This window comes from Dromaius novaehollandiae, chromosome 1 (genome assembly GCF_036370855.1).
Source record: "Dromaius novaehollandiae isolate bDroNov1 chromosome 1, bDroNov1.hap1, whole genome shotgun sequence".
In the NCBI taxonomy this organism is placed as follows: Eukaryota; Metazoa; Chordata; class Aves; order Casuariiformes; family Dromaiidae; genus Dromaius; species Dromaius novaehollandiae.
In genome coordinates, this window is record NC_088098.1 from 10,694,808 (window position 1) to 10,720,082 (window position 25,275).

General features: G+C 41.6%; 1 protein-coding gene across 3 annotated transcripts in view; it reads right to left on the reverse strand.

Moving 5' to 3' along the window:
• RELN (reelin) overlaps positions 1–25,275 on the reverse strand; it is a 300,760-nt gene that overhangs the window by 250,360 nt on the left and 25,125 nt on the right. For all 3 annotated transcript variants that reach the window (XM_064505385.1, XM_064505379.1, XM_064505392.1), the window contains exon 2: positions 1,047–1,157. In XM_064505385.1, coding sequence (XP_064361455.1) covers positions 1,047–1,157 — 111 coding nt within the window. The remainder of the gene's footprint in view (positions 1–1,046; positions 1,158–25,275) is intronic.

The window sequence follows — 25,275 nt, forward strand, 5'->3', positions numbered from 1 at the left end:
TTATGAATTAATTATTAAACATGTTACCCACTGTGGTGCATTTGCAGTATCAGAGACACAACTTTGTACTCATTTCTGTAAATTTATCCTGGATTGTTTGCTAAGGGCCGCTTGAAGTTCCTCCAGAGTAACTGATACCACTAAGATATCACCCAGATAAGTGGGAGACTGGAGGCAGTAGTTAGATGAACAAATAGAAATCTTGATCAAATTTTGAGAGCTGCAAGTAAGATTTTGGAAGTTCAAGACAAAAACATGCAGACTGAATCCATCGATAATGGGCTTCTTCCTTCGGTATAGACGATAATATCTTTGCGATGCTAATTCACTCATTCTTTTTTTAGATTTTTTGTAAGAGCATAAAGAATATTACAAATAATGAACTGCAAAATGTATAGTGGTAAATTACACAAATTCAGAAGAGATTTCCCAGGAGTGGTTGTTCTTAGTACAACTGGCCTAGTTTCTATCATTGAATGTAACAGTAAAATATGAAGTATATGTTAAATTTGCAAGAAACATCCCAACCTTTTTACTAAAATCCTATTTTTCCCTATGTGGAAAATAATTGGCTATATAAAATGCATGAACCAGCATTTTGGTTGTAAGTAAGAAGCTACTGCTAAGTGGCTTGGGAAAGTAGGTTTACACTGAGCTCAAAGGAATCAGTTTTTCAGTCCAAGAACAGTTAGATGCTCTGAACTTAATGCTTCATTTTATACTTAATACTGTAGCATTTAGAAATGGCTATTTTGATTAGTTCCTCTGCTGAGACTCCTTTCTCTCTAAATTCATGTAATGCAGTACATCAGTACCAGGGCTGACCAAAGAAGGAGAAAGTGGAAGAAAAGATAAAAACTGCCCCCAAACCACCACTGCCCTATCGCACTGACTTCCACTAACTTTCAAGTATTGCTGACTAATCGGTCTAAATTAACCTGTTTAGGTAACTGTGTTCTTATTAATGTGCTCTGTACAGCCAAATATTTATTACCCTGGGTTGCAGAATACTGAGCAGGATCAAACATAAACTACACCAGACTTACCAAAGCCAAAAGCACTGGAGCCACCAACGCTCGGGGAAGCCTGCACGCTAGTGGACGTGTAGAGTCCAGTTACCAGCAAGCCATCAAAGAAGGTGCTCGTTGATATAGTCACTGAAATGAGAGAAATAAAATACCTGTAATTATTTATAAGCAGTATTTAAGATTCTGTATAGTTCTGTAGACACTCTTACCCCTGAATTAGGTCCCAGCTATGTGTTCCATACAGTAAATTTGCCGGATTTCCCCCAGTACTTATGACATTTTAATGACTTTAACTTAGTTTTCCCATGTAATTTTCCCAAACATCTTGTTCAGTGTTCAAGCTACTTGTGCCAAGTTTCTCTATGCACTTTTACAACTTCCTCAGGGTTTACTTAAAGAAAATTGACTGTTTTAGAGGTAAAGGACCAGCTTTTATTGGTGTCTGAGTAAGCTCCTATTCCTACATGAATCATAAGTCATGTACTAGTAATCATCTGCAGCAGGAACCAGACACAAATTGAGCATTACAACAGGATCCGAAATGAACATCAAAAGGGCAGTCGTGTCCCTCTCTGCTTGGGAGGCTTCCTTTGCTAGCAGCACAAAACTGTGCTATACCGTAAAATAGATGCACAGGGAGCTTGTAAAAAGCAGCATTGGATATATGGCTTATGAGTAATTGTCAGGACGTGAGAATATGGTACACGCAATGAAATAACCGGCATTACAGTATTGCTCTTTCTGAATTTAAATAGCATTAAGTTATAGTTGTTATATGTATTATAGTGTTAAACATTTAAGTTATATGGGAACCTGAGTCATTACAGATTATGTGCATTGAAATAACTCATGAGTGTATTTTAATAGATTCTTAAATATTATCAGTAAAGTTATCATCCAAATAACACTTATGGGTAACACTGGAATAGAGGTATTCTTTACTAAAGCTGATAATGCTTGCAACTTTTTTTGTAAACACTAATTCTCACATTTTTATTTGGTAACTTTCAGATATTATCACTATATACATATAATCAGCCTCAGTGGTTCTATCTTGGACAGACCTGAATTATGAAGAGAGAGGTTTTTCCGATGGGATAAATGTAATATCCTATATGTCCAGCTTGACTTCTCTGATCCCACAGCAATGTTATTTCTTTCTTAAGAATCTCCTGTCCGTATTTATGTTTTTTATATTCTCCCTAACACTAGGTTGCATACCTCTGAATTGAAAATCAGAACTAGGAAGTTTTACAAAAAAATTGGATAGCTTTACAATGAGGTAAATTTTCTTCTCCTTCTCCCCTTATATTTTTCTATCATCCTTTTCTACATTGCTTTATTGTAAATATTTACCCCTATTTATTTAAATAAAGGTAAGCTGTGTTGCAGCAGAGGGATCCACACAACGAAATCTCCATGTTGAAGAGCCTCATGACTTCTAGCCTTGTACACTGAAGGTACATCAATACGTTAGCTACCATGCTGGTTCTGCTTTCATGCTTTCATCCTTTTCTCCCCTCTTAACGCACAGGGATCAGCGCTTGGCAGCAATTGCTGCCTCCCCTTATGCCACCCTCCACTTCCCCGTACTGCTTGTACATCATGAGCTAGTGACAGAGCAGGATGCTGAAGCAAGGGACTGCTAGATCCTAGTACATGTACTTGCAATTATACATACAGCAGTGAACAAAAAATTTTTTTTACCCCCAGTCATTCAGTGGTTAATCTGGGATACATATTGCCTCAAGCTTACTATTAAATATATAGAGAACATGCAAAACATTGAGTGGCTTATTTTGTTCTCAATAGAGGAACAATATTTACTATATTTAATTTATCCTTCAACTGTCTATAATTATCTTCCTTTCTTTGACTATTCAATAGTAGACGGAGTAATTCCTGAACCCAGCTTCTCTGCTCCCAAAACTCCAAATTTCAGTGTTTCGCAACGGACACTTCCCCTGAATGCAGACAGCACGTTCAGAGCCCTATGCTCAGTTTTTAAGAAGTGGCCACTTCTGATATGTTAAAAGAACAGCAAAAGAGATGAGATTTTTAGAAAGTAATGTAAGTATTATGGAGGGAAAAAGGAAATCAAACAAGCAAACAATGAATTCTTCCTGCGTGTGATGATGAAGTGGTGAAAAACGCAGAACCTTTTATTCCCTTTGTGCTTCTAAACCGACAAAAGGCAAAACATATGTTGAAAAATATGCCTATGCGTTATTTTTGAAGACTTGGGAAAAGCAGTCAGTGAAAAGCATTGATAGAAGGGCACTGGGCCAGTACTGTGCTGCCATTTTGTTTCCCTGCAGGGAAGCATCTTACTCTGTACTGAATAGCATATAATGCAAAATCCTACTGTGAACAGGTGACCCGTCCCTCTCTGGGAAAGGAGTGATATTTTACAATGCCTGTATTTGATTTTGGACATATTTGTATGATTGTCAACCCCCATTTTACATGGGCATGTAATAGGTCAATTTTTATTGTTGAAAAATATCCAACACAGTATGGCTCCCTCATTAAGCCTCTGGGAAACTGCATAACGCCTCTAGCACATTTTTTTAAAACAGAGCACTAGACTGTTATTATACACATGTCATACATTTCAGAATAATTTCATAGTTCTTCACGAGGAAAAAAATTAACCATGACATTCTCAGTGATGATTTTTTTTCTCTAGCCAATGGTGAAATACATCAAATTCACATGAAAGAAAATACCCAGTATGTCAAACACTAATGACCAAGCACCGGAAAGCTAGTGTACAGGCCAGCAACACGATCACGATTTGCTGTTGGGACTAGAGCTTGCTATTAAGGGCTCTTAAATTCCCGTCCCCCAGTCAGCAAGAAGACTCCTCTGAGATCCCACTGCTTCTGCCTTCACGCTGGCTCAGTCCATACGCAGCTGTTGCCAAATATCTGCTGCTTCAGGGGCGAGGACTGATGCCAAGACCCATGGGGACCTTGGAAAACATCTGGAGGTGCACAGCTGGCACTTGGGCAAGGGCCCACTGGTGCGCCTCACGCTGCCCTGCCCCAACACCCCTCCTCAGCAGAGCAACTTGGGTGAGCGGTGAAGCACGGGGCTGCCCCCGGGGCCGGCCAGCAGCTAGCGGGGATGCCAGGTGCTGCTGCCCCGGGACCACGGGGAGGTCCTGCTCGTTGCACGGTGCCTGGCGTGGCCGGGAAGGACGAGGAGCTCACAAGGGAGCCGGTGGGAGCCGGGAGCCCACAGCGCAGATGCGCTAAGGAGGCTCTCGGCTGCCTTGAAATTGCCTAGTGATAGACCGAGACTGTCTTCCTGAGAAACACAAGAGGGTTGTGCTAGGAACAACATACCCAGGGGTCTGATTGTGCAATAACACCCCACAAACACTGTAGGCGAGGCTGATAACTGCTGTTTTAAAAGCTGCCCAACATTTCCCATTATAAGGCTCTATTTTCAGCTCCTGAGATGTTTGCCAATTTTTATCCTCTTGGGCTTTTCTTTATTTTTCATAGTAACTGTCTGCCTCAGACTGATTTAATTCCTGGAGGGAGAAGGAATTTCAGTCAAAATAGTTCATTCATTTCTGAGATGAGGTTACAGGAAAACACTGTGTTGCCCTGGTTGAAAAATTCCAGTGTCCTTTGCTTTCAACAGCTCTTTCACTTTGAAGTAGGCAACTGAAATTTCAAAAGGGTATGTCCTGGTGTGAAAGTTCTCCTCCAAATTTGGACAAATTGTATAAATGTGGGGAAAAAAATCAGAGTTTGCACATGCTCAATAGACACATTTTCATTTTTAGCAGCTAAATATTTCTGGAGATTCTGTCCTCATTTAACACATTCAGAGTTCTCTCTGATCTGAGTGCTGACTAACAGTGCTTGTTGAAAAAGTTTCTGTGAAATTTATTTTAGTCTAAATATACTGCTTTGTGAAAGCCGAAGCGCTTTGTAGTGATATCAGTTCCAATGATATTTTAATGTGGGAAGTTTCTCAGTGTTTTAAACCAGAGAGTTATGTCTGCTGATTGGAAAGAAAGGGGAGGAGAAAGGGATCCAAACCAAAAGTCTAAGTCTTCTGATGAGGAAGTATCAGTTCAGCACAATCTCACTTCACAAAAAGCTCAAAAACTTGCAAAATGTCACAAAAATGAAGCTGCCCCCCAAATCTGATCAGACACTATCCCCATTAACTTGAACATAGGAGTCAAAAACAGATCAGAGGGTAGGAAGAAAGCGAGTGAGCTGGGATGGGGAATTTGGTGACTCTGAAACCCCTCCAGGGAAGGCAACAAGAGAGACATCGTGGAGAAGAGGAACTGGGAAGTGAGGCGAGGAGATGACAGTGGACGGGCAGAGGAGCTGAGAGAAGACAAAGGAGAGGAGAAGAGAAGGGATCTGCATCTGTGGCCTGGGAAGACTGGAGAAGTTCAGTAAAAGGGACTCATGCAGCAATGGCGGGAGAGACCAGACACAAGCCGGAGAAGGTAGTGTGTGTCCAATCCTGACTCCCTCCGTGGGAGGAGAAGAAACCAGAGGAGATAGGAAAGGGAGGCGAGAAGATATGCTGAGATTAGAAAGCAAGACTGGTTAAAGAAAGAGACGTGAAGCTGGGCAAGAGATGGGCACCAGCACTGTCTGCACTGGGGCCCACCCTCCCCCGCCAGCCCAGAGAGCAGTTTCCAAATCTCACCTGCCCTCTGCTCTCAGAAAACACCTGTAAAATGCAACGGCAAAGTGCAGGTCACCTTCCCACACTTGTCTACACCGAGAACGGTGTTATCCATTATGTTATCCATTAGTCCACCTTTTGAAGCAAGTGAACTATGCTTGCCTGATGGATACAAAACTTTCCTGTCCATCAGTCATGTGGATATGAATTCATGGGTTAAGTGGATAATTTCAGTTTGTTTTTTTTAAAAGTCTAGGAAATGCCTACCTGGAAAGAACATTATGTCAGCAGCTGGGAAATACCACAGTCACTCTAGCCTACCCTTCTTTCTGTAAGATGGTGTCCAAAGTGTGGCCATGCAACTTCTTCAGACCCCTATAACGCATTTCTGAGATGCACGATGCCTCCAGTTTCATTTTCCGCAAAACAAGACTTAATGCCCAGCCCTTATACGCTGCACTTCCAAGCGCATTATAAAGATCTGCTAAACGAACACATGCGCTGGCCTGATCCTGCCAGCCCTGCGTCTCCTGGGAGCTGCAGGGTACCATTTCATTAAGAACTGATGAGATGTGGCAGCTTCTATCTGGAGAGACCTCGCACTTCCCACGACAGTTTTCTACGAGAGACCTGGACTTGGTGCCTCCTCTGGGACGAGGAACAGCGAAGCCTCCAGCAATGCTGGGAGCTGTCATATCTCAGGATGGAAGCAGGTCAGGAGGAAGCAGGGTGGCAAAAATGCTGACTGAAGTTATACCATAGGTGGAGGTAGTAGCATAAGAGGAGAAACAGGTCGGGTTTTGAACTGTAGTTACTTTCAGATTTTTCTAAGAAATGCTCACTGTGCTTAGGAATTTCACTTTCACTGTGTTTTCAGTGATTTTACACTTACTATATATAGTTTATATACTATATATAACACACGGTATTATGGAAATTTATAAATCTGTGTAAGTAATTTACCTTACGTTCTCTTCAAGGATGGATTTAATCTTCTAAAATGCATCTGCATTTTGACTGATATTCAAAATACAGTCTTAACTGCATCTAAACTGCAAAGGCAGAAAAACTGCAAGGCAGAAGAAGGGGATCATGTCAGGAGATATGCAGCACTACCAGGTCTTACTGAATTTAGCTGATCTTTAGCACCAGCTGAATGTCACTAAGAGGGGTGATATATACCAGACTTCTACTGAATTTGCAGCCACTCTTGATGACAGTCACCGAAGCTTGAAGGCAAGGAAAAGGACAAGATGTAGAGATACAGATAAGACACTAGAAACACCAGGAGTGGAGATTTAACAGGATTCGAGAAAGAATTAAGGCAACAATCCTTGAAGCCCTGTATACTGTGTATACAAGCCACACAGCCTCAGTGCAAAACTGTACATTTGTATACCATGAAGAAAACAGAAATAAGTTTAGTATGAGAAATAGGATCACTGCAGACAGCAGACTTGCAAACATGGGACTTTCCTGCATCAAAGCAAGGGCAGGCAGCTTTTAGACTCCTTGAAGTTCAAAGCCAGTTCCTCATAACGCTGTAACGTTGCACCACTGCACACCTGGGCCACGGTGGGAAACTTTCCTCTTAGATAATAAATTGCTTATATTGAAGCTTTTTTTTTTGTTTGACTCCTCAAAAAAATATATCGGTCTAAGTCGTGGAAGTCAGGTGTGTAATGACACCGTTCAGAGAGACTTCTGTTCCTTCCCAATGACATGACTTTCACAGGCAACTACAAAAAGAAATGGAGACTGACATCAAACACAGAAAAGGCTGTCAACACTGCGCCATGTTCAGAGCCAAGCTGAGCTTTACACTGTCTAAACTGTTAGCAGTGGGAATGCAATCCTAAGGCAGTGTATTTGGGATCACCCTGGCTCACAGACTTGCACACAAACACTGTCTCACTTGTATAGCTCAAAAGATCAGAAAGAGCAACTGACTCATGAACAAATTTGAGGACCCACCTCCGAGACCAGCACTGCAATGCTTCATCCTCTGAATATCGTTTTCTGTTCCCTCATTGGCAAATACTGAGTTTGGTTAAGCTGTACCCCCAACACTCCTGTAGGCACTGGACACACCATGTACTCAGAGGATTACAACAAGCACACCAAAGTGAACAGACCTTCTCTAGTTAACAGCCCCAAACAGCAGCTCTCTGACTAACACCTGGCAGCAGTCATGGCTAATGCCACTCTTATTACTTACAGTTTAAAAATGCATGGTGTGTACTGGATGGTTATCTGCTCAGCGCTGCGCACTGCCCATGCAGCTGAAGCAGCACCAGCTCTCTGCAGTGGAGGAAGCTCCTGCCGCTGGAGAGCTCCCACCACACCACCAGGCCGGGCGAACGGCCGCTTAGCTGCAGGGTCCCACCAGGGGATTTCTGTGCTCCTTATCCGCAGTCCCAGCAACTCAGGAAGGGTTTGTGCAAAAGACCAATCAACGCAGGGAAGATATCTTCCCAAGCTGGTCTCATCTTTTAGGCAACGGTGCCTGAATGCTGCCATCATGCAATACTCAACCACAGGCCCAAGGGTAAACCCATCCCCGTTGCATAGTACTGTCTTACAAGGTACAGCTAATATGGAGCCAGATCTTTAAAACACCAGACTACACTCGGAAACATCAACTACATATGAAATTGCCAGGAAGGAGAGAACAAGCTCTGATCCTTTAAATAAAGTGTGGCATGCTGCTTAGACGTCACAGTACAAACAATCGAAAAACACTCAAGTGGAGTTTTAGAGGTACACATTCAAAATAATATGCTGGTAAATGTTTTTGCTTTCAAAAGAAACTAAAATCCAGGAATTCATAATTATGGAGCAATTTCAAATGCAAATACCAGAAAATACTTCAGGATAGTGTGAACCACAGGTCTGTACCTCATCCAGCATAAACAAAAGCAAAAAAACCATGGGATTCTTACTCCTACTGGTTTTGATCTTCTCCAGGTAGTTTGGAGAAAACAAAAAAGACAGACATTTCAGCATGATTAAGTACACAAACATAGACCAGAGACAGCAGTCTTGCAACTGAAGATGCTCTCACTGTAGATAATGGTTTTCTAAAGCCTACACCAAAGCACTACATTCACAACAGAACACCAATTAACTTTTCTTAAATTTGGACTGGTGGCATATTGCACAGCATCATTTCTAACTTGTGAGGACTTCATCAGTAATGCCAGTTATTGATAACTCTTGGGGGGAAGGGACTAAAAAAAGCATTAAAAGTTTTCAACCTTGCTCTAGATAGCTTAAAGTTAGACCTGATAGTGCTCTGCATTACATTATCAGCTTCAGTGGTTCTTCCCCATGCTCCATCAGATCTCTTTGTCTCCATAGCTTTTCAACTCTTTTCCAAAATTGGTAATGAGCAACAGAGTACTGAAAATAGATTGCAGATGTGTGGCAAGATGTCAGTACCATGATATATAGAAACATCATTTGTCAACGATGCAAAGAGTAGCCTATCAGTCTTGTAAAAAAACTATTTGCAGAGACGCTACTCATTACAACATCTTTTTGAAAGTTCCTAACAAGGCAGCGATAATGAGATCAGCAGTAACATAAGTAAAGTTTATTCTTAAACTGCTAAGGACTGGTCACATTTGTTAAGAGGACTCAGATGCTTCCAAGCCAGCACCTCACTGGACAGTAAGAATCTAAGGGCTAGACCTGTGAACAGACTCGAGCACCTAAAACAGGTACACGAGCCCAAAATTGGACCAAAGAGCCTGAGTTCTCATGCATCAAAATCCCTAACTTAAATTTTTGTCACAATCAGAACATAAATATCTGTTTGTGACAACTCCACAGCCACCGGGAATTTGGCCATGCTGAGCAGTGAGGTGCTTAGTTCCAGCTGGCATCGATAAACACACTGGCACAGCCTGGTTTGGTAGGCCCTGTTAGGGACCCAACAGAGGAGGTACAAGACTGGCCGCTGCCATAGCAGCCTTCTTTTTAACCAACAGATGAGTAATTAAAGCTCTCACCTAGGTAAGAGGATTTGAACCTAAATTTCCCGAGTGAATATCTTAAATTGTTCTAAACCCCAGCATTTATGCGGCCCAGCCAGTGTCCCTCAGATGCAGGCGGTCCATTTCACATGGAAAAATTGAATGTTGGCTGGCACAGAGAGATTTGTTCTCCATTCCCATGGTCGGGGCAGCAGTCTTCTAAGGAGGTGGCCGGGGTTTCAGTCGGTGGCCCAGTGAATATGTGCTACTCCTATATAAAGCCCCTAAGAACATCATATCTATTTATGTCACCCCATTTAGTCTGTAAATCTCACCCTAATGTGGATGTCTAAAACAGGCCAGATGAATCACACTCTAGAAATGCCTTTTTCTCTCCACTGACTTTAAAGCGAGCCAAGACTTTAAAGTTCAGCAACAGACATCAACACTGAAGATGCCTAAAGTGAAATGAATCCCACCCTAAGAGCTGCATACATAGAGAAAGTTAATTACCCAACTTCTATTTAGATGTCCACTATTACTGACATCAGTGGGAGTTTAGGAGCCTAAATAGGAGCTAGGCATCTCACTACTCTTGCAGAGCTCACTCAAGGACATGAGACACAATGACTGTCTTTATCTCCTTTCTTGTGCTTTGCCAAATATATCATCAATGCTTAGCAACTTAGCAACTGCTGCTGTAGTACTGAGAAGTTCCAAAGGGTATCGGCAAATGTTTGTAACTCTGTTTAATAACTCACGGAGCCCTGAACAGCATAAATGAAGTTTAAAGAGTAAAACCAGTACTCTGAATAAGGAACAAAATCCATTTCACAAAGATGTGCATCAGCTATGTCTCTAAAACCGGTATCCAGCACAAGTTGGTCAATGAGAAATCTCACTGGGGTTCTAGGGTACACAAAGCACTGAGATTTGGTTTTCAAAAGTTACAGTCTCCTCAGAGGATCCACAAAGTAAATGATAGCTGTACTTCAAAGCTATTAAGTGCAATATAAGAAATACAAAGAATCAGGTCTTAAGTTTCCCAGATTTGACACTGACAATTAATGTATTCCTGTGACCTTAATGTCTTTGTAGCCAAACATCTACAATTTCTCCCTCATGGACCTCTGCCATGTCAAGATTCAGCCACAGAATTACATTCACACTATAGCCAAAACAACAACAATCATCTACTACTTGCTATAAGGATTAATGAGGGTGGCCGTTTATTGTTTTAGTTCATGAAACACAAAATCAGCCATATTGTTTGTTAAAACACACCTCTATGCAACAAAATATTGTTAATCTAAGAGTTAAAAGTGTAACATAATAGCTGGCAGCCCCAGCTTTGAGAGTACATACATAATGGCTTGACTTAAATAATGGAGAAACATATTTTGGCAATTGGAGTGTGTTATTTCTCCTACCCAAAGGCAGCAGAAGCCAGCGGAAAGGCCATCTTCAGCTCCAAGCACCGCTGAACGCGGCTCATGGTGTCTTTAGAAAAATCACCACTGTCTCGGCTACCTGCACAAGCCTGCCCTGCACAAGCTGCTGCCGGGCAGGAGCCAACGCCATTGAAATGCTGTTTCCCCTTGATTTTGAAAACTGCTGGATGTTTTCTTAAAAAAAAACAAAAAACAAAAAACAAAAAAAACACACGCTTCATTTTAAATACATTCTCCTCTCCTGAAGCTTTTCCAAGTTTCAACCTAAAACTAGTTTTCCTGTCCCCAGGAGGACATTTCCTCACTGACACTGCGACAGACACTCGGCAATGTCCGCAGAGGAACAACAGGCTACCTGTGACGTTGATGGTGCATTTCGTGTAGGCATAAAACAACTATCCTAATCAAGACTAACCTGCTGGAGACGGTAACACCTTGAATTCAAATTTTGTCATGATTCTGTGAAATACACCAGCATGAGATTTTTCATAAAAACAAATTAAATGGTACTGTGATTACATTTTTATTACTCTAAGGCAAGAATACTGACCTCTGTTTCTAAGCCTAACCTTATTTTTCATGCCTTTCGAGTTTATGCAAGGTTGTCTGTTTGATACCCATACATGAAAATTTCATACTGTTGGCTGTGCTCCCCGTGAATTATTCAGAAGGTTTGAATAAGACGGCAGCACTCAGATTTTCAGAAGAATTTGGAAAATCCCTTTATTCTGCTGTCCTCAAAAGACAAACACGCCCCCACTACAAAACTAACAATGGCATTAAAAAATAAAATGAAGGCTCGCTTAGAAGAGAGCACCTACACTTATCTGCTGGGAATTTGTTATAACTCAGTGATATCTAAATGTTTGCAAGAATTTTTGTCTTAATTGTAGCTAAAGATGCATGCCAGCTAAAACTGAGCTGTTGAACATGTTTACCTCAGGCTAAAAGAATACAAATCCTCTTATAGACACAGGAATTACGATAAGCAAATATAGAGAAGTGCGTGAGTTCTAGTGATACTGGAGAATACGGAAACATTTTCAAATTAAAATAAGTTCTTTCATCACTACTAATCTGTAATACAAAATATAGCCCTAAATTAACATAAGACAAAAGCTCTATCTTTTCCTAGACATCCTGAAAGAAATTCTGTAGCTTGTATGTCCCAATTATTATTCTTTTATATTTGAAAAAAAATAAAACAGGTCAGCTTCTTCCTCGCTTTAAGACTTTCAGTTTGGCTTAGAAGCATATTGGGACCTTAAATATAGCCCATCTAAGGCCTGCTTTTCACTTTCAAAGTGCATAAGTAATGTTTATCCAAGTCATGATGCATTACAAAATTATTTTGGTGTATTATAAAATTTAATATCCATTTTCTAGTATTGGCGCAAATACAACAACAATTGCAAATGCTTCGCACAATGTGAATGCAACACAAAAACTTGTGTTGACTAGTTTTGAATGTTTTTAATACTTAATTTCCTGAAAATGTTCTACAAAGAAAAAGCCCTGAATTGTCAAAACCTCTCTGGTTGGTCTGAAATATAAGATTCAGGATGGTGATCAGCAATCTGAGGAAAACACAGGAAAGCAGCAAATATAACACAGGCCATATGGCAAACTCCTGCCCTTGCAGATTGGCAGGCAGGGGCCAGGCAGGAAGCCCTATGATATCTCAAATGGCACAACATGCCTATATTTAGGCAAGGATTATACCCACTGAGCTGGCCAAGAGTCTGTTCTAGCCTGGATATCCTGATGCCGACCAGCTGTGGATGCTTTGGGAGGAATGCAAGAAACACACAGAGCACGTAGAGCCCACATCCCCTCACGATACACTCTCATCCCTAGGTATGGTCAACTGCGACATATGACAGTCACCAACGAACCATTAAACTGTCCATTTAAATGACTGTATGTATACTGTCACAGCTTCAGGTAGCAAGGAGCTCCATGGTTTACGTTATGTATCACATGAAGATGTTTTCCCTTTATTTTTTAAATCCTCAGTTCTATAAATTCTTGCATTTTCAGTGAAAGTGTTTTTGCTTTCTCAATAGCATTCAGCATTTATAGACATCTTTCATATCTCCCTCAGTGATGTCTTTTCCTGAGCTAAGGAATCTTACTTTTTCCCATTACATGGGGAGGTGTTCCTCATCTCTCACCATCTAGTGTCACTGTGAGTTTTCCAAGCTGAGGCAATCAGATCTGCCCCAAACACCCGAGATCATGGCACATCAGTATATTGTACACCCAGCAGCAAAAGTGATGCTTTGTTTTTCTCTCTGTTCCTTTCCTTAAAATTCCTAAGACTCAGTTTGAGCTTTCCTGGGGGCTCCTGCTCAGCACTGAGGTGATCTGCGTTGACATCCACTCCCAAGATCCTGCTGACAATATTCAGGCTTGCATCCCCTTCTCCCCTCTCATTTTAACTGTAACACAGTTAATCTTATATTTGACTACCTTCAATAGTGTGGTGTATATAGTGCTGTTACCTTGCTATTAAATCCCCCTACTGTGATCACTTTGACCAAGCCTAAATTCAGACATGAAGTCACAGGGATGACAGTCCTTCCTCATCAGCCTCCTCCATCACTCCTTTCAGCAGATGCCTTGTGTGAAATAATTCAAGTGAAAGCTGGCACACTGTTATAGTTTAGATCATGAGCAAGAGCGAAATCCAAACAAAGTTTCTGGCCCTATTTATCTTTAATTTATTTGTGTTCATCTTCCTTATGAAGACAGAGCTTAGCAGGATTACTGAATGAACTACAGTAAAAGGAGACCTTAAATAAGTCAGTGCTGTAGCTAGGAAATCAGAATAAGATTGCTCTCCCCTAAGACCGGGAAAGTGACGGTCACCCAAAATGTGCCATGACAGAGGTGACAGCAGAGTGTGGTGGAGAAACCATCATCTATCCAGGGCCCTGCATCCCTCCACAGGCTGGCAGTGACGGCAGTAGGCAAGACCGTGGCCAGGCACGGGGTCGTTTTGCAGCTTCCACTTTTGAACACTTCACAGCGGTGCTCTGGTGACAAGGTGTTTTGTAAGCTGGGCGTACAATACAGCAGCTGCACATCAGATGCAGATTGTTTTTTTAAGCACTGGACTGGGGATTCACCTGAACACGAGTGTGCAGAAAGCAGTCGTCCTCACCCGAGCTGCTCCTCTCGGCATCCCTTCTCATGCAACAGAGATTTACTCAGTGGAGCCAGCAGCACCTACACTGCAGCTTGTCGAGATCTGAGCAGGCACCAACATGGGGTTGGCGACTCCGGGAGGGTTCGCTGCAGCTCCCCAGGGAGCACACAAGAAGGGCAAAAATAAAGAAAAAGAGTACAGCAAAGACAAGATTGAAAGGCATCAAGCGCAGCGGAGAACCATGAGCTGGAGGAGCAGGACCAAAATACATGAAGCTGATTATTATGGGAGCAGGGCACGAGAGTTTAAAAAAAAAATTGTATGTATGAGTCATGCAACAAAATAATTCTGCTTAAGCACAGTGCCCTATTTAGTTGGTGCACAATGCTATCAGGGGGAGGGGGAAGTAGAGCTAGACAACCCCCATGTCCATCTATAAATTGGTGTCATACTACAAAATAGCCTAGAGATTGATTGACATCTTAAGTAGACAGGATGGAACAAGTGGGGATCCATATGGGAAAAATAAACAGTAGTGTTTATACAAAATATTCAGCAGTGTTTATACTGAAATTTGCCATATGAATGATGACTGCATGGTAACAAATGTTAATATAACTTTTTGACCACATAAAGCACATGAATATTGCCAGGTCTAATGAATTGAAAAATATGTATTTCTGAAGATTCAAATCAGAACAACATGGAAAAAATCTGAAAAAAATGTCAAAAATATATTTTCATTAGTCCCTTCACATTTAAAGACATATTTAATGAAAACTGGGTCAAAGTAATGAAAGTAATGTGCTTAAGAAATGAAATTTCTAAAATAAGAGCAATACTAAAGCTCAGTGGCATCTGTCTCTCTTATCTTTATGCATATATGGCTAAATGGGTCAGAGGCAGAGATGATCACAGTAACACAATACATATGCTTATCCTTTACAGTGTAATTCCTTACAGCATGGTTCGTAAAGGCTAGGCATGCCAAAATTGATGGCTACCTTACTAAAGATGTGACTGTAGGGATATCATTTTACAGTGGGTAGCTTGTTCTTTGTGTTAGGTTTGTTATAACAGTCAACTACTGAGCCAGCTAGGCTGAGGGTTAGAGCAGCAGGACTGGTGCAGGTTATGATTAAGAAATATTTGGCAGAGCTCCGGGGGAAAGAAAAAAATCCACGAAGTGCCTTCTCTGTACTTTGCTTGGGCCAGGGACTGGATGTGAAGATACAACAGGTCCCTTCTAGCCCCCTGTTTCTAGGTGCTTTGTAACAGATGCTTTGCCACCTCTAAATTCTTGCAAAAAGCTGAGCCCAGCATTTTGAAAGCTACAACCAACCAAGCCACGCATACACAGCAAAAACAGACTACAGCGCTATGACTTTTGTTGGATGAATTGGTCATTATTATTTAGTTGCTTCTTAAATACTTTACATACACAGCTAATTCCCAAGTGGTCACTTTCTGTTCTGTAAAAAATACTGAGCAGGCTGATTCTTGTCCCTGTGCATCTATCCCAGATAATAAGAGTACAAATTCCCCAAGCAACTAACAAACAGTCTTTTAACAAATCGGTTCATGTCCAAGCTGAAATTCCTTCTGCTCCACACGTCTCAGCGAAACAGATAAGTATTCACAGCCACGTCCCTGCCATGACTCATATCTTCTTAGACCAAAAACAGGCACCGGCTCCATGGAATAAATACGCCAGCTGCCCGGCTGGGTTTGCAGCAAGCCCACAGCTCCCGGTTACACACCTTGGTGTCCCATGGTCTTCCCTATCCCACAGGGGACAATCACTGAGAAGCACCTAAGAACTGGCAGTGTTCAGCCTGCCACGACAGGATGGCAGCCAGGGCTAGAATGGTAAATGTATTAGCTCCACCATTTCCAGGTAGTCTTGGTAGTCTTCACACAGGAAACCATGGAGTGATCTGGTGTTGTGGCGATGGTGCTCAAACCAGGCATGCCTTAGGCACAGGCATGAGCAAGTCAAGTGAAATGGGGCTACGACATACCCCGTTTTTAACGGCTTTGTGTTTTGGGAGGGTATGTGCAAAACTCGTGCTCCTTGGCACCAGAGGACTTGAAGATGCCTGCTGCAGATGTGGCAAACGGGGAGGATATCGCATGGCATCTGCTGCTGCTACACTGACCAGCGCTTTGCATGCAACAATGGAAACCTCAGCTAAGTTTCCATTGCTTCATGCAAGTTTGAAAAAGCTCGAAAAGCACAAAGAAAAGCATGGGAAAGTTAGCTGCCTGGCAGACTAACATGTATGATGCCACAGCCACTCTCCTAGAGAAGAGATGCTTACGAAAAACTATTTTGCCAGAGTAACCTGTAGCTGTCTCCTCAGCAAAAAGTCAAGCTAGCCAAGGGCCATGATGGCTTTTTCTTGCACAACTGCACTAGTTATGAAGAGCTTTTTATCTTTCTAGCCTTCCTTCTTCAGTCTGTCTGCAAAATGTTTAGGAGTAAAACAAGCCTATAATGGGTAAAATAGACCAAAGCCACCCCCAAAAGTGACAAACTTAATCAGGTTTGACACAAATATCACCAACTGGACAAATGCAACATAACAGTGGGAATGCAGTTTAAACCCATAAATCCCTAACCAGTCATTCCTTCCCCCATTTTGTGGCATCTCTTTAAACCACTGAATAAACTGGGTTATCAAATAAGCTCCCAGAGGCACCAACCACCCCTAACAAGGCTGCTAAGGCAAGAATACTAGCTGATTCACATCTCGGCTGAATATTGATGTTCTTTTTCAGAGCAAAATAAAGGCAGCTCAATCATTATCACTTTAGCTTCCCCTCAAGGATTATGGAGGTCAAGGTGGCAGAGTCACCGATATGTCCCGACAGATCTAAAACCCCAACATCCCTTCCCACAGAACAGCGAGCAGGATAAAATACCCCAGTGCATCACCACCAGCAGAAACCTGTTTTGGAAAGCAAATTCTGAGCAACTGGTGAGAAGAGAAGCGTGCCCAAATGCAGAAGAGGAACATCTGCCCTTTTGCCCAGTCCTGACCCACCAAACAAGACCACTGTCAAGCTGTATTACCTTGAGTAAAATCAGAGAAACTTTCTACTTATGTGAAGAGACTTCTTTGTTGATTGTTTTTCCTCAAAAAAAAATTTTTTTTTGACTTCTCTAAGGGTCCAACCTCAAACATCTGCAGTAAAAACAAAAACCTCTGGGACATTTTGAACATGTGCTTTAACTCAATAACAAAATAGGATTGGCCAGACTTCATTAAAAGAAGTCAAACCAGCTGATACCTAGTAAAGAGCTATCTGTAAAGGAACTAAATATAATTAACATAAAATTGTTGTGGAAACCTGGGAAATCATATATTCAACATTTCCTTCTGCTTCTGTCTTTGAAATTCTGTTGTTAATTCAAGGAATGCCTTTGACATCTGCCTAATCCACTCAGTTTTGTGCAAGGAAGGAGAATCAGAAATTACGATAAGCAGAGGTTGGTATATAAGAAGTTTGGTCTGTACATCAGCTGGGATGCATTGTACACTATACTTGCAAAATTTGTAGTAGGTTAAAAAACAGTAAGAGTGCACTGAAATAATTTTTTTAAGTTGTTTTAGGAATCTATTACTTTGTATCTTCTACAACTAACTCAGATTAAGAAGAGGTAAATGCAATTTCTCCTACTCAAAAATCCCAAGAAATTTGGACTTTTCACTTATGCTAAACAAGCATAAAAATAGCAATAATTTGCGCAATGCTAATATTATTCCAACATTTATCTTAGAGATGAAAAGTTGAAATCCTGAGGAGTTTTTTTTTTTTTTTAAAAGACTGGTATACTTAAAAATTCATAAGTGATTAAACATTCTTATTATGTCTTTTTTTCAAATGGAAATGAAACACTTTGATCTTCCCAAGTATCATTTCAGATGACTGAACTGAACATTTCTGTTCATTCCGTGAACTGAGTTTAGTTTAGTTTTAACATCTACACTTAAGTGTGTTTTCCACATACTTGGAATTGGGTGTCCCACTCTCTATTGCCACACTGCATGCTTTACAGTCTAGTTAATTCATCCAGCCCACTGAAAGAGAGAGGAAATAAGACCCTAACCACAGCCTTTTTGAAACTATATTCCAAAACAGGAAAATGCAATTTACTCTCAAGCTAGCAAAAAAACCCCCCAAAATGTATTAAATGAATTTTTAAAAATCCATTCTTTTTCTTGAGTCAAGCTCACCCTTTCAAAAAATTTTTATGCAGTTTTCCAAATTAAAAAAAAAAAAAACACAGGAAAAAAAAAGTTTTTTCCCCAAGAAAAATATTCGATTCTGTAAGAATGGCATTTTCTATTACAAATCTTTCCTAGACAGATCTAGCAGCATTATACAGGCAGTAAATTCTACTGGAACAGCTTTTATTCCATTTCTTAGAGGGAAAAGGTACACTTTGCCTGTACTGAGAGTACAGTAATACTTTAGGTCAAAAAACCTCCCTATGCAAATTCTTCTTTTTTTTTTTTTTTCCTTTTTCTCCCTCAAAATATTTTTCCTAATTGTCAACACTGAAGTAAACATGACTCAACACAGTTTCCCTGTGAGCTCACGTGTAAGAGTAGCTTGGGCAATGTATTCACTTTGCTGTTTATATTATCCTGTTGAAAACGGTGAGAACCTAGCAATTACGCAAGTGCAGAAGAATAAGTCAAAGCGGAAGGTGAACTGTCATTTGGCAACATCTGAGCCCTGCAGCAAGATGCCAGTGGACTTAGTGCACAGTTCAAGATATAACCACCCTCCAAAGTGCCCGGCAAAAGATCAGCTGATATGAATTGCACTGATTTTTGGATTTCCGCTTTCTCACCCAAAGACAGCTTCTTAGGGCTTGAACCATGCCCCTCATCTCTGTAACGATATGGAGAGTGTGCAGCCTCCCTCCTCCACATTGCTGTACAACTCTGACAGCAAGGAGAAATACATGCCAGAGTCCAGACTGCAACTAACTGCCTCAGAAAGTAAGGTAGCAAAAAAATCCTATAGATTTAATTCAAGCAAGACATCATGGAACTGATATTTATGGATGTGGAAAAGACTATCAACCTATAGTGTTTTTTGTGCTCCTTCCCTTCTCCATTAACCTTCAGGTTTGCTTTTTGCAGGCGAACAGAATTACACGTTATGTTGGAGAGAAGCACTCTCAAAAAGGGAAAAATACTGCATCAAAGCAGGCAGATTTCTACCTTGGACTAGAGTAAATTGATTGGCCATAGCCTGTTATTATACTCACAGCATTTGCAGGCAGCTGGGCCTCGTTACAGTCAGCAGAGCTTTAGCCATTAACTTCAGAGAGATCAGGATAAAGCACTCCATGCAATGAAGATAATTTAAAGCATGTTAAGCAAGGAAATGAAATGGTATATAGCATTGCTAACGCCGCGTGCTAAGCATGCTTCCTGCTGAGCGCCGGGAGAGTGTACGTCCTCCGAGACGGGCTCTCCTGCACCGTCCTGGTTCTTCCCCTTGCCCAGGGACGCAGACCCTGGCTGGGACCTTGCGGGGCTGCTGCAAAATAAGCAGCAGGATCATAAGGCCTGTTACTCCCTCCTCTTTGTAGCAGTCGCAGGGAAAGAAACATTTCTAGGCAGAACGTTGCTGTAGGTAGTAGCTTTTGGGGGAAAAAGAAAAAATACTCTAATCTACCCAAAACCATAGGCATAAGCAGACATACTGAAGAATTTTTTTTTGAAAGTTTTGAACTCCTTCAAAGTCTCAAGGAGAAGCTTCCTCCACCATCACTATTCCAGCCCGCTCACCACCACAGCTTTTTCGTGGAGCCCACCGAGGGTTTGGCAGCCACACAGACAGGCCTGCCAAGCGCACTCTACCACCCCGAGACGTACTACGGCCAGTTCGCGTACTTTTTAATATAATTTGTTCATTGTGAAATAACACAGCTCCATGCTGATCTTTGGGAGCTTAACCTTAGCCTAATTCCGGGCTGGCTTAGTTCAGCTCCTCCCTCAAGATATTTCTACATTTCTAAGGAATTGCATAACAGTACATTGTAGAAAGACAAAATTGTAACTTTTATCCTACTGATCTTGTGCAAATTTTAACCTGACTAAATTTTTATGAAAAGGTATACCTAAAAAGGATTAACAGCTCCTCTCAGTTAGAATTTAAGTGATTAATTCTGAAGAAGGTTTCATGAAACAATGACCAATAACAGCAGAAGGTCCAGACATTAATATTAACCTGCAATAAAAGGAATGATGTTTAAACCATTCCTAGAAATAAAAGATGAGTACCTGGTGCTACAGCGCTGAGAGAAGCACATAGCTTAAATTATATCCAATCAGGCAAAATACAGATATTAAACATTTATGAGCAGCTCTGATATATTCTGAATTAATCAGCTTCTGCACATTTAAATGTTTTAATATTTAATGCTGCTACCTCAACAGTCCTCAGAAATATTAAACTTTCACACATTCCTTGTAAAATGAGTAGCAAGAGATTTTTGCCACACACATCTGAATTGCGGTTGTAGGTTTTGTGCTGGGCTGTATTTTGCAGAAAACCATGATTACAATGTAGTGAACTGCAACTGAACTGCAACTGAAATTCTCAACACTTTCAGCACAGATGAAACAAGAAAAAAGGACAGTAATAATGAAAACAACAATATTAAGCCAAGGGTAAGTACATGTGGAATCTGATTAAGTCTCCTAGGAACGACGGATTACTTGTGAAGGCTTACTAATATCACACTTTCATGAAATCTCTTGGATGAGCGTAAATGGCATGCTAAAGGCATTTTAGATATTGTAGTGTATTAGTGTTAGTGTGTTAGTATAGTAAATCTTCTCCAAACAGCAGCTGTGGAAAGCAAAAAACAAAAACAAAACAAACAAAAAAACCAACACCCACCCACTGTCCAGAAATTCCCTCACTGTAAAGAGCAAACACTTCTGAAATGTGTCTTCATAGCTGGCAATACTGATAATTTTAAATGAAATATAAGAAACGTTACAGTCATTTACCTTGTTTTCTTTTAAAACTACTGCTGTTTAGAACATATTAAAGGTGAAAACATCGACATCAAGACCTCCTTTAGAAGAAGCTGAGACTTACATGATACTGATTCCATTACTAAGATGTTTGGTGGAAATTGTAGGAGGACAGCAACCAAATTAAGAACTATACCGTCAACATATCCCCATTTTCAAACTGCTCAGACTCTGGCAATTCAGAGTTAGGGTTTTGCAAATGTGTGGACTGCTGCATATCTCTTTGCCCCTTGTTTATCAGTCTAAGTTCAATACATATAAATGCATAGCTATTGTTGTATACATTTTTTGCCTGCATTTTCATTATGGACTCCAACTGAAATTACCATTCCATAAACATAACATTGGTAAGTAGAAACAGAACCACAGCTATCAGAAGTACTGTATCATTCAAGCTAGAATACATAAAACATCAACATATGTATGTCACTAGCAAAGGCACAGCCTACCCCCCATTTTCAGCTATCCTTAACAAGAATAAACCCACCCCAAAAAAGAAAAAAAATTGGAAGATCTCAAATATGAATTTTCCGTTTATTTCTGAGGAAAAAATATGCATTGTCCTTCAACAGCATTCCATTCTAGCAGCCAGATCTCCCACAAACACTCTCCAAAGTGTAACCAGGTAAGAGCACTAGCAGGATACCACATAAAGTCCTCCCTTCAGGGCTATGGTACTGCCTCGTCCGCAATCCCGCCTGTGCCGGGGGGCTGACGGTGCAATTTCTTTGGGGTCTGTGGCTTGGAGGTGCCCAGGCATCCAGCTGCAAGGGCAAAAGAGGCGGCAGCGGGCATTAACAGTAGATGAAACAGGGAGGCTCTGCTTCATTCCTTGCCCCACCTTGTGCTTATCATATAGACCAAAGTACAGATTCAAAATAAAAGCTCTCTGAGAAGCCTTGGCCTTAGAAAGGCCAAGTGCATGTTCACTTGAAAGCCTGCGTTACTGCACGCTGTCGCATTGGCAACTCCCGTATCAGCATCTGCAAAGTTTTCCTTGCAGGCACAGCTGTCTGCCTCTGGGGGTGGGGCAGCGCTCGGACGGCCAGTCTCCTGGATGACAGGACGTGCCACACGGGCAACGCGCTCGAGGAGCGGATAGAGCGCACAACCAGGGCTGGCTCAGCGGAGCTGCGGGTGATGCCCACGGTGTGCTCCCGTGGGGTGGCGAGGTCCCCACGCACTTCAGAGGAGGCCCGACAGAGTGGCAACCCCTTTTTCAAGCACTCTGTATCCCATAGCGCTACCTGACTCTGATGAGTAACACAGGATTTTATTTATGTTTTTAAAACACATAAGATGACCAAAATGAATGCGGTGGTTACCCAAGGCGCGAGGGCTGTGTTTGATAACCAAAAGAACCGGCAGAGCTCCCTGCTGGCTGGAAGTCGCTTCGCAGATCAACAGCTCTCAGCAAGGGGACATGTATCATCCTGCTTGCTTCAGACCCCAAGGAGCTCCTCAAACGACTGGCCTCCACTCCAAAAATTGCCTCCCTCAAGCCTGAGCCTGGAGCTCATGCTCCGGCTCTCCAAAGCCGTGCAGGACCATAATCCTGGCAGCCTGTGCAAGGCCATGTCCACAGAGGAAGCAGCAAGAGTTGCGCCTTGTGCACGTGAAAGGTAGGGAAGGAAAGAGCTACTCCCAGTCATCTTCTGACTAGCAGCCATTTTGACATGCCTGGGAGCAGCTATCTCCTTCCACCCCGTGCTGAGAGACTGGCACCAGCACAGGCCATGAGGGAAAGTGCTTGCAAGTAATATTTCACACTGACTAAACTGATGCACCACTGTGATGCTGAGCTGCCAGCTCTATTCTAAGCACCTGCTATTTTTAAGTACTTGCTAGTTACATATGTATATATGATATTTTCTACTTAGAAATATCAGCAAGACTTGTCAGCAAATCTCTGGATAAATGATGTGAAAGAGAAGTAACCTTTTTACTAGTAGACTACCATCCAGACAGGCTTGGTGGTAGATGTCAGGTTTAGACACAGACTTGTGATATCTGATCCCAGAATTCACACCCAGGCAGCTGAAGGTACATTTGGTATTGACCATGCCAGGAAGTTTATTCTGAACTTGCAAACAAGTGAAAAAATAATAATAAAAAAAAATTCTAAAACAAAAACAACAAAAAAAGCAATGAATTGCCAAGACCCCCCACCCCGAGTGATTATAGTAGAGCATTCTGATCAGCTTGGTTCAGTGTAACTGATATCTAGCAAAGTCAAGTTTACTTGCAACTGGAATGCATATTACTTTTAAATTCCTAACTCCTCTTAACCAGCATCAAGAACTAAAGACCCCAAACCTCTTACACACAAAAACCTGTCCCCCAGAAACATGCCTCTGTTAGCTTTATGGTATTGTTGATAACTGGAAGGGGGAAAACAAACACCCACAAACCACCAGCAGTAATTCTGTCCTCTACTGAGACACTCACAAGAAACAGTTATGTTCCTTGATACAATCAGTTAAAACAATAGTGGTCCTTGATTCCCGAAGACGAACATCATTGCCCAAAAGAAGGCAAACACACATGAAATAGTATTGCTGGCAGTTGCTTTGCAAAGGTTTGTGTTTCTATGAAGTACAGACAGGAAGGTATGAAGTTAATAGAAGAGGCATAAAAAAAAACAACTCAAGGACATAGTCTGAACAAGTGCTCTGAGCAAAGCAAAATCATGCCAAATATGTGAGAAGACAAGTGGAAAAAATACTCTCAAAACTCTCAGTACCCCCAGAAGTGATGGCGCTAGAAGAAAATATCCCTAGAAGTGAAAAATCACCATATTCGATTCATGTACCTCTTCTGGACAGAGATATTCATATCCTGATGAGGTACAAGGTCCAGATAAAACCCCCAGGAAAGATGACCAGCCTGAGTTTGTCTGGGCCAGTCCAACAGCAAGAGACCTCTCTTCTTACTGTTGGACTGGCCCTGAGAGAGTAGAAAAGAAAACACTAGTGACTCCTCGTAAGAGAGGGCCTGTTCTAACAGATACAATAAAAAGACAAGGAAATCCCAAAGCGAACTCCTAACTGACTGCTGATGGTGTTGACAGTATTGCAGAGATATTCATCCCCTTGAAAGGTGGGAAAATTGGATTTGATTGGAATCAACAGGAACTGGAGAAAGGTTTGGAGAGTTAAGACAGTGCATGACCCAATAACCTGTGCAGATTTAATAGTGGCAAAAAAAAACCAATAAGGCAATAAGAGGCAAACACACTAAAGATGAAGTCCATGGAGTTGTAGCTCTGTAAGAGCAGTAGGCAACTAGCTGTTGTGAGCAAGGGCCACTTGCCTTCACAGGCAGAAGCACTAAGGCAGCAAGGAGTGGTTAAACCCTGTTTTAAGATCTAGGCTCTCAGGGGAATTTTAGCTGCTAAAGTTTCCATACACTCAAGACAACAGTCCATCCATTTGCAAACTGTTATTGAAAAGCTACAGATAGTGAAGATGGGAAACTGTGTCTATAAAGGTAAAACAGAGGATGTAGAAAACACTAGCGTAGAAAAGCTGCAAGGACAAGAGCACGTAAGAGAGCCTCAGACGCTGTAGGAAGCTTGCTCCAGCACCATGCTTCTACGTTCAAGCATGGAACAGCAGAAATTCTTCATCAGCACTCGGGATTTACTCATAAGAAGTTATACTGCAAGTGATCACACCAGATTGCTAAGTTGTAGAAAAGAAAAAGGATGGAGAACCAGTTTTTCTGCAAAGTGCAGACAGCTAAATGACATCATTTTAAAGGCTTCTTACCTCTTAACATGACTAGATACTCTAGAGATTACAGCAGGCTCAGACTGCTTCCCTAGAGCTGACCCAAAGGATGGTTATTGGCAAGTGGAAGCAGTTTGGAGAGGCAAGGAAAGCCCAGCTTTCACAGCCACCCCACTCTTCAGCAGTTTACATTGATGGA